Source organism: Triplophysa rosa, linkage group LG3 (assembly GCF_024868665.1).
Source record: "Triplophysa rosa linkage group LG3, Trosa_1v2, whole genome shotgun sequence".
Taxonomy (NCBI): Eukaryota; Metazoa; Chordata; class Actinopteri; order Cypriniformes; family Nemacheilidae; genus Triplophysa; species Triplophysa rosa.
The window spans coordinates 11,906,263-11,921,262 of record NC_079892.1 but is presented as its reverse complement, the minus strand read 5'-3'; the positions used below and the strand labels follow the sequence as shown (position 1 = coordinate 11,921,262).

General features: G+C 38.5%; 1 protein-coding gene across 2 annotated transcripts in view; it reads left to right on the top strand.

The window, feature by feature from the left end:
- Positions 1–15,000, top strand: part of si:ch211-236l14.4 (SITS-binding protein) — a 29,489-nt gene continuing 14,489 nt past the window's right edge. Inside the window, exons 1-4 of one of the 2 annotated variants that reach the window (XM_057330480.1) lie at positions 1–915; positions 2,287–2,458; positions 9,997–10,204; positions 11,399–11,549. In XM_057330480.1, the coding sequence (XP_057186463.1) occupies positions 445–915; positions 2,287–2,458; positions 9,997–10,204; positions 11,399–11,549 (1,002 nt within the window). In that variant the 5' untranslated portion in view covers positions 1–444. The remainder of the gene's footprint in view (positions 916–2,286; positions 2,459–9,996; positions 10,205–11,398; positions 11,550–15,000) is intronic. The other variant, XM_057330479.1, reaches the window with a different exon arrangement.

Here is a 15,000-nt window from a genome sequence, read left to right as displayed (position 1 = left end):
TCGTAAAGCTCTCGTTCTGCTAATCACTTTCTCTTCTATCTTTCTGAAGAAGCAGTATGAAGGTTACGTCAGAGCAGCGCGCAAAAGTGCAGGCCAAGCAAATAAGCTGAAGAGCTATTTGTAGGCATTGCTGCTGAAGCCGGGTTAAGGGTGCTCACTCTCCTGCGCTCAATGCTTTAAACTTGCTACAACAAGAGACGCAGCATGCATTGCATTACTTCTTACTTTGGGAATGATTGTGCCTGGAGAAATGAACTTTAATGCGTTGACGACGCGTAATAAAGCAATTTAAATCCAAAATATACATTTCTTTTAACAAGTTAAAACAAACGAAGGCGGCAGAACGCGAGCCCGTTGCATGATGACGATCCTGCATATTTCAGCAGGCAGGTTGTTACTTTTGATCATCGCTTTATTTTAAATCTCTCTTGCTCTGAAACCAACATGCCTCACGCGCGCAACAGGAACCCGAGTCCTATCCCAGAGGTGACATGGGACACTGGATTAAAAGAGATGAACGAGACCTGGAAGGGGGCTATCGCTTGCTTGGGGGTCGCTATCTTTTTTGTCATGACAATTGGGATCATTTATTGGCAAGTCGTGGATCAGCCCAACAAGAACTGGATTCTGAAGGGGAGTTTCAGTGGACTTATATGGGAGAGACGGACGCAAACTCTGGTCTTTCAGACGCTGACCGAGGACAAAACTTTCGCCGAGATTGACGTGGGGAACGTGGGGAACCCCGACATTGAGGTTCCTTTCGTCAGGAACTTGTGCTGGCTTAACAAAACCGAGTTCTGCTACACATGGGACTCGGTCGCGGAGGTGAGGATATCTTTGGAAACAGAGGAGGCATCAGATACTGAATGCTACAGTGTAACCTGGTCTCCAATCCACTGTCACGTGGACCTGAAGGTAAAACTGCTTTTAGAATTATGCTATTAAAACTAAAGGTACAAAATAGATTGAATGGATCTGACACACAGAAAGATAACCTCATAGCTTATCTAGTTTTGTAGAAAAATGAACTGGTGCTTTGGAGAACCTATAAACCAATTCATTAATCTAATAACCTACAGTGAAACATCAACTTGTTTAATCTCCAAAGAATCATACAGTCAACCCGAGAACCCTAAACAGCACAAATGGCTTCTTTGGAGAACCTTAAGATGCTGCAAAAAATAAACACATTGAAGAACGTTTAATTTTAAAGACTGGAGGGTGTGGGATGAATTTAATTTCTTGAGTATTTGACTTCTGAACAGGTGCATGAAACATTACTTAAGTTAGGCTATTTAACTTGTTTGAGAGTGCATTAATTAATAAAACTTGTTTTATTAGCATTATTGTAATGTTAAAAATAGAAACGATATTAAAAGAATATGCATTATTTACTGACAAAAATATTTTAAACAGTGTTTCACTATCCAGTTTAGATCAAAATACATTTCACAATTATCCAAAAAGACAACGCTTTTCTTTGTTCACCTAATCTTTATGCATTTGGGAAGTTTTGGTCATTTAATACTTTAATATCCTACTTTGGTAAAATCTCATGTGTTACTTCAGATTCAAGAACACATTGTTCGGTAAAATCTTTTGGTTTATTTGCATTCTGCATTTGTTTTTATGTGTCATGACTCATGAGAGCGAAAAGCTGCTTAGGTGGACATTCGAGGACTGTGCACAGCGATTACGCTCACATCTGATGGAAGCTTTTGTGAATTGTCACATCCATAATGGTCCATTTTCCTCATAAATGGGCACATAAAAATGTAAATAAAATAACCGTTTTATGTTCTATGTAGAGCCATCACTTCTCGATTTGTTGGGTATATTATTTCTTCTGGTTGGTACATTTTAATTCACAGAAATCCTACAAAGTATGTGTAATCTCTCAAAAATGTGCATCCATTTTTGTCACATCCATGAAAACTCATGCAAAGACTGATATGTTTTGATGTCTGGACTCTATCATCAAGGGTTTAGTAAAACATAAACAGATGATTCAATATATTGTTAACAAATACATTCTCTGAGAATTTATATTTCAAGTTCTGACTGAAAATGTCACATCCGTAATGCTGGAATTGCCCAACTAACTACACTTTATTGTGTGTCCGGTTGTAGCCTTAACAATAAACGAACATTTTATACTTATATTTTTGATTAATATGCGAGTCCACAGGGAATCGAACCCATAATCTTTGCACTGCTAATGCTACAGGAGCACACCTAAGATCATCAGCTGTCTGTGTTTCAAAGCACTTTTTCTCCATCATTCAGGACTGTTTCTCCATGGTGAATGTTTCATGGTACGGAGGCGCCGGTGTCCACGCGCCCAGCTGGCCAATAAACGACGCCAACATTTCCATGCAACCCTTCACAGTCAGCGACCTACGGGACAACCCGTCTGGCTTCGGGTCAGTTTTAGAACGCTACTTCCTGGGATCTTCAGGTAAGCGGAGAGGAGCTCCATCACACTAACTGTCGCCTCTTTTAGACATATCTGTCCACCTTGTCCTTTCACACTCTGTTGACCAGTCCAAACGTGTATCCACTTTTAAATATGTACACAATGCAAAACCGGCCCTGGCTTGATACCACAGGGACCCACTGTACATAGAGAGCGTAACACAATACGGATGCTTAGTTTGCGTGGTGAAAGATTACAAAACAATGAACATCAGACTTGTGTCTTCAGCGAAGCCATTGGCATCCGTCAGCAGATACTGTACCTCATGTTTCTATTGAGGGTTAATTAAACAAACAAGGTCAGAAGCAGATTTAAATAACCGCTGTGTTTATGTTTGGCTGTTGGTTTGATTAAAGGATGGTGGGGATGTTTGTGAACAGATGCACAGTGCATTCAGACATCATGTAAAGCATTTTTCAACATTAATTTGAGCTTTGAAATCGTGAAGATAAAAAAGCAGAAATATGAAATTTAATTGGTCAAAATGGGAGGGGGAAATCTGATTTATTGCTGTTATTTGCTAAAAGACCCAATGAAATGTTTGTGAATGTCTGCTCCAGAAACAACAGTGCTTTTTTGTGTAGCTTTTGTAGTCTATAACTGTTAGCATTGAGGCCATTTATACTGGTACTCGTAAATGTTCACAAAATAAACTAAAAATTGAATTTGTTTAATTCTATTAATTCCGAGGATCGGAACCTGCAGTGCAAATGGAAATCCACTTAAGCTCTTTATATCCACCTTTTTCGCAAAAAATTACCCATTATGCCTTGCATATGCGCATAGCGCTGATGCTTAAGACTTCCGGTTCGCTGCTTGATCCCATTAGTTAGGCATTACCGAGTTAGCTTGAAAGCTTTTAAATTGACATTAAAATACTTTAATGTAATTTAAAACAGCGTAATGTCAAAGAACCGTGTCTAAATGATTTCACAGGGGTCGCACAGGCATGAGTTTTTAACCTAGACCGTAAAAAACAACTTTGTTTCTCACCATAAGAAGTTGGACAGCGACATCTACTGGCATGATGACATTAAACTCCAGCCAGCAGGCACATTTGATATATCGTCTTATGTATGTAAACGGCCAAGAGCTTTAAATTTATAAAAACACTTTACGCAGCGTTAACATTGGACGAATTCTTTGCCGTAACCATCAATAGTTCACATTTCTAAAGCGGCGGTTGCTGAGTACAGTGTTCTTAACAAGGGGATTCATAATCTAACGGGAAGATTTTGATACTCACACCAGATATAAATAAACCTGATCACATCGCGTTGGATCTTTTATAAAATAACGCAGTATTGGAGACATCTGGATGCTTCAGTGTGACTGGTTCTGGTATGTCATGTAGCGAACACAGCTGCTGTGTTGTTAAACGTGCCTTTATTTGTAGAGCTACAATACTGACTTGGCCAAACATACACTTAAATACATACAAAACACTTTTAAATAGTGTGTATTTCCTGCGTCATCCAAAGTGAATACATATGTTTGAATACAGCGCAACTGTAACTTAAACAGACATTTCTCAAAATATTTTCTTTTGTGTTCAACTGAAGAAGAGTCATATAGGTCTACAGATTTTGAACGACATGAGATGAACAAATGAAGATTTTTTTTCATTTTGGGGTTAACATATCTATGTGTACATTTACATTTAGTCATTTAGCAGACACTTTTATCCAAAGCGACTTACAGAGAGTTCAGGGAGAAATAAGCGATATGTCATACAGGAGCAATAATACAATAGGTGCTAATACAAAGTATTATAGTTTCAGCAAAAGCTAGACCACTACCTGTTGAGAGAAAGGGGTTAGTGTTTTTTTTTTACTCATATGTAGGCTCTGTATGTTCAGTAAATAGTTAATATGTTCATCTGAGGGGAGCTGTAATGACCCCGTGTTCGGACCCTCCGAGCGTGCCATGAGAGGCTTGTGCGGGTGGGCAGCTGATCTCTAAACTTGGTTACCACTCAGAGCTCGGACACATCGAGCACAACTCGCCAGCCCCACACAATCCAGCAATAAATAACCATATCTACTCGACACAGTCACGCTTCCTTTTTGAGGTTGCATTGGCCGTGCCTGCATTCTTGCGGGCATCCGAATTGTACGGGAGCTGTCAGCAACCCGAAAGGTGAAAGTGGTAATCTGTGTACCAGACAGCAGAATAGAATTAGATTAAAGCGAAAGGGCACGCCATCAGCTGAGATCCTAATATTCATCATGTGACATAAACAATGGCCTTTTATGATTTCCTAGATCATTGCTCGGGCGAGTGTGTGCGCTCCCGTCGAGCCTTACGTAACGGCAGTTAAACCGAAGCGATTGAATGCTTTTAATCCCATTTCCACCTCGCTAGAGGACGGCCTTGATATGGGAGACCTCTAAAACCCCTCTTTAATTGGCTCACTTTAAAGAGGGAAATGTCGAGATTCCTGTCAATGCAGCTGTCTTGCGTTGCCAAGTAACCACAGACATATCGTGGTATATAATGCCCGGTGGCATAACAATGACAGTCATGTTGGCTCAGAATCATAAGGCAACCCGGCAGCTGCACACGGCCGCAGCTCTGTTTCTATTGGTCGCCGGTGTGTTGATAATAGAGATAATTGTTTTTCATGAGTTGCTGCATTGAAGCCAAATGGCACGGCGTTGTGCGGGCCTGTAAAACGAGCCCCCTGAGACACAGGGCAAACCCTAAGGTAAACTTTCCAGCACTGTATATTTACATTTAGGCCTTGAAATCGGATAGTGAGTTCAAACCGGCCGGTGATGTGGGGCTTTGGTCATGCGATGTCTGTTAAATAGCTTTGTCCACTGATGATGAGAGACGTTATTGAAGACACATTTTGTCCTTTACTGGGTTGGTTGACACTCGCGTCTGGCCGTCCATGATGACCGCATCATCTCTTAAAGAGACAGTGACACTTACCATTTTCAGCAGTTGCATGCAAGAAAGTCCAACACAATCTCACGGGAATTCGAAACTATTAAGCTACAAGGTAGCTAATTTGCTTGAATTTGTATCTTATTTGTACATTTTACTATAATCTATAACATTAGGGAGGGACTTCATTTTTTTCTGGAAATGGGGGAACGGGGGCCAGGGAGTGAATTTTTGAAGGGGGGTGATGTTTCACCTTAAAAGTACACTGAAAAAAACGGAATTTTACAGTTTTTTACAGATTTCAAAATATAGTCAAAAACTGTAAATTACAGAAAAAGACCGCAAATTTACAAGAAAAACAGGGGAAAATGTAATTTTACAGGGGAAAAAAATATTTTTGAAGATTTCTTTTTTTACAGTTATTTTTGAAATACAGTCAAAAACTATAAAATTACACAAAAAGACAACAAATTTACAAGAAAAATGGAGAAACAATTTAATATATATCCTTATATCCTATAATTTTACTGGGAAAAAATACGGTATATTTCTGTTTTTCCAGTTTACTGAAAAAATCATTATTTCATTACATATTTTTTTACAGTGTAGAGATTTTCCATGTTTTATCCATGAAATAGCCTCCAAACGCTATGCACATTTCATATATAAATTTAGTGTCATTTTATGCATCTGTGCTTTAAAAATATAATAGGTCCCCAACCGGAGTTCCCCTTGGTGAATGTCGGCTATTTCCATCACTGTTCATAATCATAAGGTTTTGTACAATTCACATAAATTCATAGAAAAAAGTTAGGCCTACAGATTCCTATGAAAGCAGGGGTAATTTTTTATAAAATGAAAAAAAAAACATGAATGCACATTTCTAAGCATGAACCTGTAAAAAAGGAACAATTCAATAAGTAATATAAGTAACATTTTAATAAATCATAGTAAGTGAATATTTTTGTACAATATATTGATTACTGTTTGCTTAATCCTGCAAATAAAGGAATGTTTGTACAGTGATACAAACATTACACAGTATTTCACCATTAATGTGCTGCTTACATTATTGTTGCCCTGCATTAATTTCTGTCGCAAAGAAATCACAAACTTGTATTTCAGGACGTTTTGATGTGTTTATATTTAAGTTTTGGAAAGTTTGCCAGTATTTTTCCAAAGTGTCAGCATGATTCTTCAGTGCACCTTATTTCAAGAAATAAAAGGTAATCATTTTCTTTTGCATTGTATATCAAGTTCTGCCTCCATTTTTGGGCTGTATACCCTATGTCAGCATTTCCCACCTGAAATTCTTTGAATAGTTTGAAATAAAAAAATTGGAACATTTAATAAAAAATAAAAACTGATGCCAATTAAAAATGTTTATTTACAACCTTACACATGACCAGAATTAGACAGAGATGTGCGATTGCTCTCCTTTAATTCCTCTCTCATCATGCTGATTAATAAAAATCAGCCCAAATTAAAATCCATATTTTATTAGATTTTTTTCTCCTGTCCGTGTTTATCTTTTCCCGTTTATAAATAAATATGTCATAATTTAGAGATTTTTTGTTTTCAATTGTAAGAAATTATTCTCTTTGCAGCCCATATTAGGTGAAAAGAATGAGATGGGATGCTGTTATTCATCTTTGCTTTAAAGACAGAGTGGAAAATATTTCAGGAAAGCTGGTAGTAGTTACTGTGGGGAATGATTCTAAAAATAAGAGTCCCCCCTCTTTAAACTTCTGTAGAACCCACCTTGCTCATAACTCAAGCCAAAGTCTCTTAAACTTCAGCAAATGACAGTTATTTATTTCCCCTTCTGCAGATTCCTGTATACACACCTTAACAAAGAGGCCTCTGAGCTTTTGAAAGCACATTGGGAAAAATCACAGAAGTGTTTGACCCAACAGATACTGCAAATTACCTTATTGTTCTGTTTTTTTTTTGTGATTTGTGGTTATATTACTATAATGCACCTTGCTCATTTTGCAAAATGTTTTTTTTTGTCTTTAACTATTGACCAGTTTTGGGTTAAAGTCAATGTAGTTTACTTTACATGGTATTATTTCCTAAATTTGATTAGCTTCTATTTTGATTCATAATACACTGAAATTTATGTTCGAAACATGACCCAACAGAACCTACCAGGCTTCATATTTTAAAATCTAGATTGAATTATTTGCAGTCATTCACTGAAGTATTTCAGCGGTTTGATGGTGATTTCCGTAATTTGGCCTGTGTAAGGGGACTTGTGTTTGAAGGTTTGTTAGGCCTAACACGATTCAGACAGAAAATCATGTTGACCTAACTTATCAGAAAAAGCCAAAATATGAATCTTTCACAATATGCTCAAAATATTGTATTTGTAAAGGCACACTCTTAAAAAACATAAAGGTGCTTAAAAAGGTTATTTACAGCGATGCCATTAAAGAACCTTTTTTTGGTTCCACAAAGAACCATTCAGTCAAAAGTTCTTTAAAGAACCATCTCTTTCCTACCTTTACCTTTATCTGAAGAACCTTTTTTTACCAAGAAGAACTTTTTGTGAAACAGAAAGGTTTTCGGATGTTAGAGGTTCTCTATAGAACCATTTTGACAAGAAAGGTTCTATGGCATCCTGAAGCACATTAATTTTTAAGAATGCAGGTCCAATGTGACAAAAAAGTCAAATGTTCGCTTTTAACAATTCTTGTATTCTTTGAATTTAGTGAATCGCATTTCAATTATATCATATTGAACTGACTTGAAGTGAATATTTTTAATTATCCGAAATGCAACTAGATTTTTAATTCAGGTTAATGTAAATTAATTTCACTTGACTTGTAAAGCCAATTTGATTTAACTTAAAATGTTAAGGCAGCTTCTGAATTTTAAAGTTATAAGTATATAAGTATGTAAATAAGTGATTCTTTTACAGTATATGTCAATGATGTGTTACACAGTATGAATGTGGCCATAGAGGTAGATTTAGGGGTTTGACTGTGAGTTATGTGAGAGGGGTTAGTTTAGTGGGAGTTGATGTGTGTGTCTGCACCGGGGTACACTGACACGCTGGTGAAATCCGAGAAGCAGGAAGAATTCCAGGGAGGGAAGCTACATCTGCGGACACAATTATCCCGTTCACATAATCTCAATTTTTCAGGTGCATAAAGACGCTAGACGCAGCAACCGAGTACCACACACTTTTCTTCTCTGACACTTACTGGGAACTATGTGAAATACAGAGATTCACATATGACCCTGTGGTTCCTCTTCCAGACGGTGCAGGCTTGGAATTTCCCTGATGCATCAGGCTGTAAAGGCTAGTTTACCGAAGCAGGTCGAAAGATGGTATTTGGTTTCCATCATGCTGTTTCTGCCATTCACACAGAGTCACTGTTGGAGTTAGCATGTGATCTGACGTGTGACTTCTCAGTAGCGGATGAGAAGATTAACATTTTGGCAATATGAAATTTCGCAATATAAAAAAACAGAACGAGACTTGATTTTAATTGGAGGTTCAGCTGGTGGTAGAAGGGGAGGGATTAAAAAGGGTTTGGTGATGTCAGCCAAAAAAATTTCGAAGGTGGTGAAAATGATAACATTTTGTAGAAGGATTATGAAGACAAACATTTCTTTTGGAATGTGTGTTGATGAATGCAAAGAGATTCATATACTGTATATATAGGGAGATATTCATCTGAGATTCAATTTTGCTAAATGCTTATCAGCTAAAATAGTTTTGTCAATCTTTAAAATTATTTGATGCGTTGTCGTAATTTTAACTGAAACGGAATCTCTAGGTGCGACATATTAAGTGGCCCCTCCCCCTTTTGAAATAGCCAATAGGGTTTACCTAACATCACAGTAAACATCACAGTATAGAATCTTATGAGAATTTGAAGTGCAGAATGATGTCATAAAAATCGTTGATCTGTATTGGTGGAAGTTAGGGACTGAACGGTTTGAATGTTTATATCTTCTAAATGTGAATTTTGTCATGTTTTGAAGCACAGTTAGTAGAAAGTCTAACCCTAACATATTTATTCCATTTAGATTGCAAGGGGAATTAAAAGCTAAAAGACATACGTCTAAAAACCACACAATTTCAAATATGATGTTAACAGAGCTGGGTAGATTACTTTGGAACTACATGGCAAAATTTGTAGTCAGTAACGTAATCCCTTATGTAAAACATTTCTTGTAACGTAATCTGACTACTTTTTGATTACATTTAGATTACATTTGTTGACATGTGTCTGTTTTATCTTTACCTGGTGTATCTATGTGTCCACAACACTTTTCTTGTACATAGCGAACATAAATGCTTGTAAACAAAAACATGTTAGTCTCGCTATTGTGGGTTGGTTGGTTGTTTTAATAAAATAAATAAATTTAAAAGTAATATGTAATGTAATGTATGTAATGTAATCTGTAACAATAAAATAGTAATTGTACTCTGATTACGAGTATTTTAAAATGTAACGTAATTCAGTTACAAGTACTTGATTTTTTGGAATCTGATTACGTAATCCAGATTACAAGTAATCAGTTACTACCCACAACTCTGGATGTTAATATGCTGTTTAAAACGTGCAGCCACGAGTAACCCAGTGGACGTTGTTGTTCTTCTGTTTTTAAAGGTGTGTCAGTTCTGGTGGCTCCTAACATCCCTCTACACGTAGGCATGGAAAGCAGACAGCAGTTCTGTTTGCAAACACCGCCCAGTATGGAGCGCATGCCTCTGCAGTACACCGTGTGTGTTGGACACAACATTAAAGCCGTCCATCAGGAGTCAATGCAGCAGCTCTCCAGAGCCACACGAGAACTGCCAAACATGGATGCCTTACGGTACACGGCAACAACTTTGTCTAAACAATTCCAATTTATAGGAATATATGATTTACTACACTGTATATTGGTCAGCATATTGACCAGGCTTAGTATTTGGTCCTTGTTGTGGGATATAGTTTCACATGAAGCATGTACATATTAGTGTTTGAAGTTTGTGAAAATTATTTATACCATATTATAAATATCCAGAACATTTAAAATATCGATTGTTGAACTTCTGAAAATTGGTTTGCTGGTCTTACCTGGTTTAGCTGATCTTCTGGCCTGACCATGGGTGCGTTTTCCGAACAACGACGTAACTCTTTGGTTAACCCATAGGACGATGCATCGTTTGGGAAATTAACAATGTAGTTACGTCTGTTTCCCAAAACCGTAGTAACTCTGTCGGAGATTAATTGTTTGAACCAAGTTGGTTCAGCAGTCTAGTTTATGAAGCCACACAGGTGGTGGAGTAATTTTGTCTACTAATAAATACGTTCAGATCTAATTAATGTCAAATTCTTGCTGTAAATAACATACATTGCATTTAAGGACTACTTTTGTTCTTCTATTTTTATTATCTGTTGTTTTATTTCACAATATTTCATTCATTTATAAGTGTCCTCCTATGTCAATTCGCCCAGGGCTTCCCCAGGGTCATAGTGCATGCAGGTCATGCGCATGTGCACATTTCAAACAACAGCGCTTCTATTTTCTTGACAAATAAAAAGATGTAAAATTGAATTTGTACATATTTAGAATGATGGATATGGAATGCACTGCATGTTACTTGCTTACTTTCATCAAAAACTTGCTGCATGCAAATCTACATATCATAATAATAAGGAACGATGCTTCTAACCACAGCTCTAGACCTGTAGTTCAACCATGCAACTTTGCGATGCTGCTTGCGATTGATCGTTGGAGTGATGGTTTTGGGAAACAATTAAATCGTTGAACTATGCTGGAAGGACGGAACTTGCGACCATAGTTGGCTAACGGTGCTTTTGGGAAACGCACTCCAGGTTGGTGGTTTCCCAACTTGACAAGCTGAAAAGTGCACCTTTAAAACCATCACTACTGAACTGCATAACCACTCTGGAAGACCACCAAACCAAATTGAGCTTTTATTTTTGTATGAATTCATTATTAGTGTTTTAGTTTGAGTCTATACAAGACCTCCATCCTAACAACTTCAACACTTTTGTTAAGGCTGCCTTTCTGGAAGCTTTTGGCAAATGTGGACTCTGGGGCCAAGCTGGAGCGAGAGCTGAGAACCTTCTCAAACCGGCTGAAGAGGCATCACTTAGGGGAGGGAGTTATCAGCCTCGATGAACATTCCACAGCTCTCCTCTCCAACATGGTGGGTGACACATTCCACTTTCTATCCTTATTGAAAATGATCCCCCTGTCTCTTTCCATACTAAACTCTGGCTTGAAGCAAGTGCAATTCTAGTCTGAAACTTTCCTATGCTTTCTTACAAGCAAATCAAGCAAAACAATAAATAATGACAAAAAAAAGTTTTGCCTTCCAACGTGTCTACACAAGACACGAAGACGCAATACATGAGAAAATGTTTTCCATTTATTTTAACACTCTTTTTCTGCAATTCTTAAATCTCATTCTCCCTCACGCATGTTAAAGTTAATGCACCTTGTTTACTTGTGTTTACACTTGTAAAAATAAAGGTGCTTAAAAGGTTCTTCACAGCCATGCCATAGAAGAACCATTTATGGTTCCTCAAAGAACCATTCAGTCGAAGGTTCTTTAAAGAACCATTCTCTTTCTCACAGTGTAATAGTACCTCAGAGGTACATACTGGTACAGAATGTATACACATCTGTATATAAAAAATGCATATTAGAACTTTTTTATCGCCACAAAGAACCTTTTGTGAAACAGAAAGGTTCTTCGGATGTTAAAGGTTCTTTATGGAACCATTAGATAAAAAAGTTTTTTTAACTCAGTGGCTCTTTCATATGATTGCTGTTTGTTCGAGAGACCCAATGTGTCAGACAAGTGTGAGTTGGGGTATGGGACTATTCAAGTTTTTGTAGGTACTCATTGTAATCTCTAACACAGGCTGAGATAGTGTTTTGATAGCGTGGTGCACATACCAGACGCAGTTACCGGAGGCCGCAGGAACACTGTGTCCGAGCAGAAGCGTCTCACGTTAAAAGCCACCAGCTGGGCTGTTAAGTTCAGTCTGACAGAACGAAACAGTCGGAGGTGGTGGCAGTGAAGACATGTAATACTTTTTCTAAGCGGATCTAGAGCGACCTCGGAGAGGTCAGAGAAGTGTCTGATCCCATGAGAGAAAGACACACTTCTCCGGTTCACTGAAACAGCAGGAAACAGAGTTTTTTTATCACATGATGCTTGGCTTGGTTTAGGACACTCAGATGGTGCAGCCAGTGTGTTACGTTAGGTATTAGACAACATATCATCCAACCCATTCAACATACGTATGTCATTTGTCCCTTCCTCAAATACGACAAACATGAGCGTTTACTAAACTTGCACCTCTCCCGGCTGCACGCATTTTGCAATGATAGCATGTGTTGTGGTTTGATTTTCATTTCAAAATGTGGTGATAACTGTATTTACATTACACATACACACATATTCAGGCATTTTGAGCAAGTAACGTAACACAACACATTTATTTATTAAATAACAAAAAACACACGATAAAGATGCAAACAGTTAAAATGTTTAAAAAGTACAAATATTCCAAGTGTACCGAGGTCGAACATTTATATGAGGATCAGCCGCTAAAGCGATCACCATCTGCTGTCTACCGGTTTCTGCTGTGTTTCCCGATTTACAAATCTGGCGCCAAGTTACGTCAGCCTTAATAGTGAAATATCATTGGCTTTCGTCTGACTCGTGACAGACAGCGTCATTGAGTCAACGTTGAGTGTGAAATGCTCTGATTACTGATTACGTCATTCTAATGTTCTGGTTTGTTTAAGATGTGTTGATGTCCTTTCCCGGAGTTCATCGTATAAAGTTATCGTATGGCTTCAGTTCGGAAGGTTTGCAACATGACTTGTTTTTAATATGTTTATACTGTTTTGTTCATTTTATGGAATAAATACATGTGACTGTATTTTTACTTGTGTGCTGTGCTGTGTTAGGGTGAGGGGTGGGATTGGAGTTAAGTGCTCTTAAAATTCTTTGAATCCATAAACATTTATTAAACCATTAATACTTTTACAAATGCAAAAATAAATGCGTCTATAGCCCTATTCGCATGGGATTAGTATTACCTGGGGACCTCTAGTCATTTGTAATAATTGCAGAGGTTGTCTGTAATTTGTAAAGAAGAAATTCCCCCACAGATTATCTCTGTGATTTGGCGGGCTCATATATCATTTTTCAAGGTTTTATCCACCGTTTGCTAATAATGGAGGCTGTTTTGAAGTGTTTTGGTATTTTTTCGGGTGCTGGGTCATATCCATAAGCTACCAGGAGTCTCCAGTTTGTTTATTTATCATGGAAACTCTCGTAACATTTGAGACCCGCGATCGCGGTGATCTTCTGTCCGGTTCGCAATCACAGGTTTTAAATGCTGACAGGTACGGATATCATTAAACACCATACAACTATAGGCTATACAAATTATACACAAAGCCTTGCCATCACATCCGGGAAATAAATCAGTAAATTTGAGTAAAATCTGTCATGAACAAGAACGAACTCAACTGCGGGGACAAACAACAAGCTTTACAGGTAAATATGGGACCTATGTGAGGATCCTGTTTGTACACTTCAGCTCCGCTTTCAACACCATCATCCCATCACTGCTCCAGACAAAGTTAACCCAGCTATCTGTTCCTGTTCTGTTCTATCTGTCAGTGGATCACCAGCTTTCTGACAGACAGGCAGCAGTTAGTGAGAATGGGGAAACTCACATCCAGCACCTGCACAATCAGCACTGGCACCCCCCAGGGGTGTGTTCTCTCCCCACTGCTCTTCTCCCTGTACACCAATGACTGCACTGCCCAGGACCCTTCTGTCAGACTTCTGAAGTTCGCAGATGACACCACACTCATTGGCCTCATTAAGGGGGTTGAGCAGCTGGCTGTCTGTTGCAGTCATAACAACTTGAGCTGAACACGCTTAAAACAGTGGAGACGATTGTGGACTTCAGGAGAAACCCCCCTGCACTCCCCCTCTCACCATCATGAACAGCACTGTGGCAGCAGTGGAGTCATTCAGGTTCCTGGGCACCACCATCTCTCAGAACCTGAAGTGGGACAATCACATTGGCTCCATTGCTAAAAAAGCCCAGCAGAGGTTGTACTTCTTACATCAGCTGAAGAAGTTCAACCTACCACAAACTCTGTTAAAACAGTTTATACTCAGCAGTCATAGAGTCTGTCCTCTGCACATCCATCACTGTCTGGTTTGGCTCAGCCACAAAGTCAGACATCAGAAGACTACAGAGGACGGTTCGGACTGCTGAGAAGATCATTGGTGCTCCCCTGCCCACCCTCCAAGAACTGTATACATCCAGAGTGAGGAAAAGGGCTCAGAAAATCACCCTGGACCTCTCACATCCAAGCCATCATCTCTTCACAATGCTGCCGTCTGGTCGGCGCTACAGAGCACTGAGCACCAAAACAACCAGACACAAAAACAGCTTCTTCCCTCAGGCCATCTACATCTTGAACAGTTAAATGTTTTTACACACCGTGCAATTAATAACTCTGTGTAATAATAATTAAGTGCAATATTAATTATATCCTCCAGATAATACACTGCAGCAGATGAGAGAAGGTGTGGGGAGGTAATTTCGAAATCACAC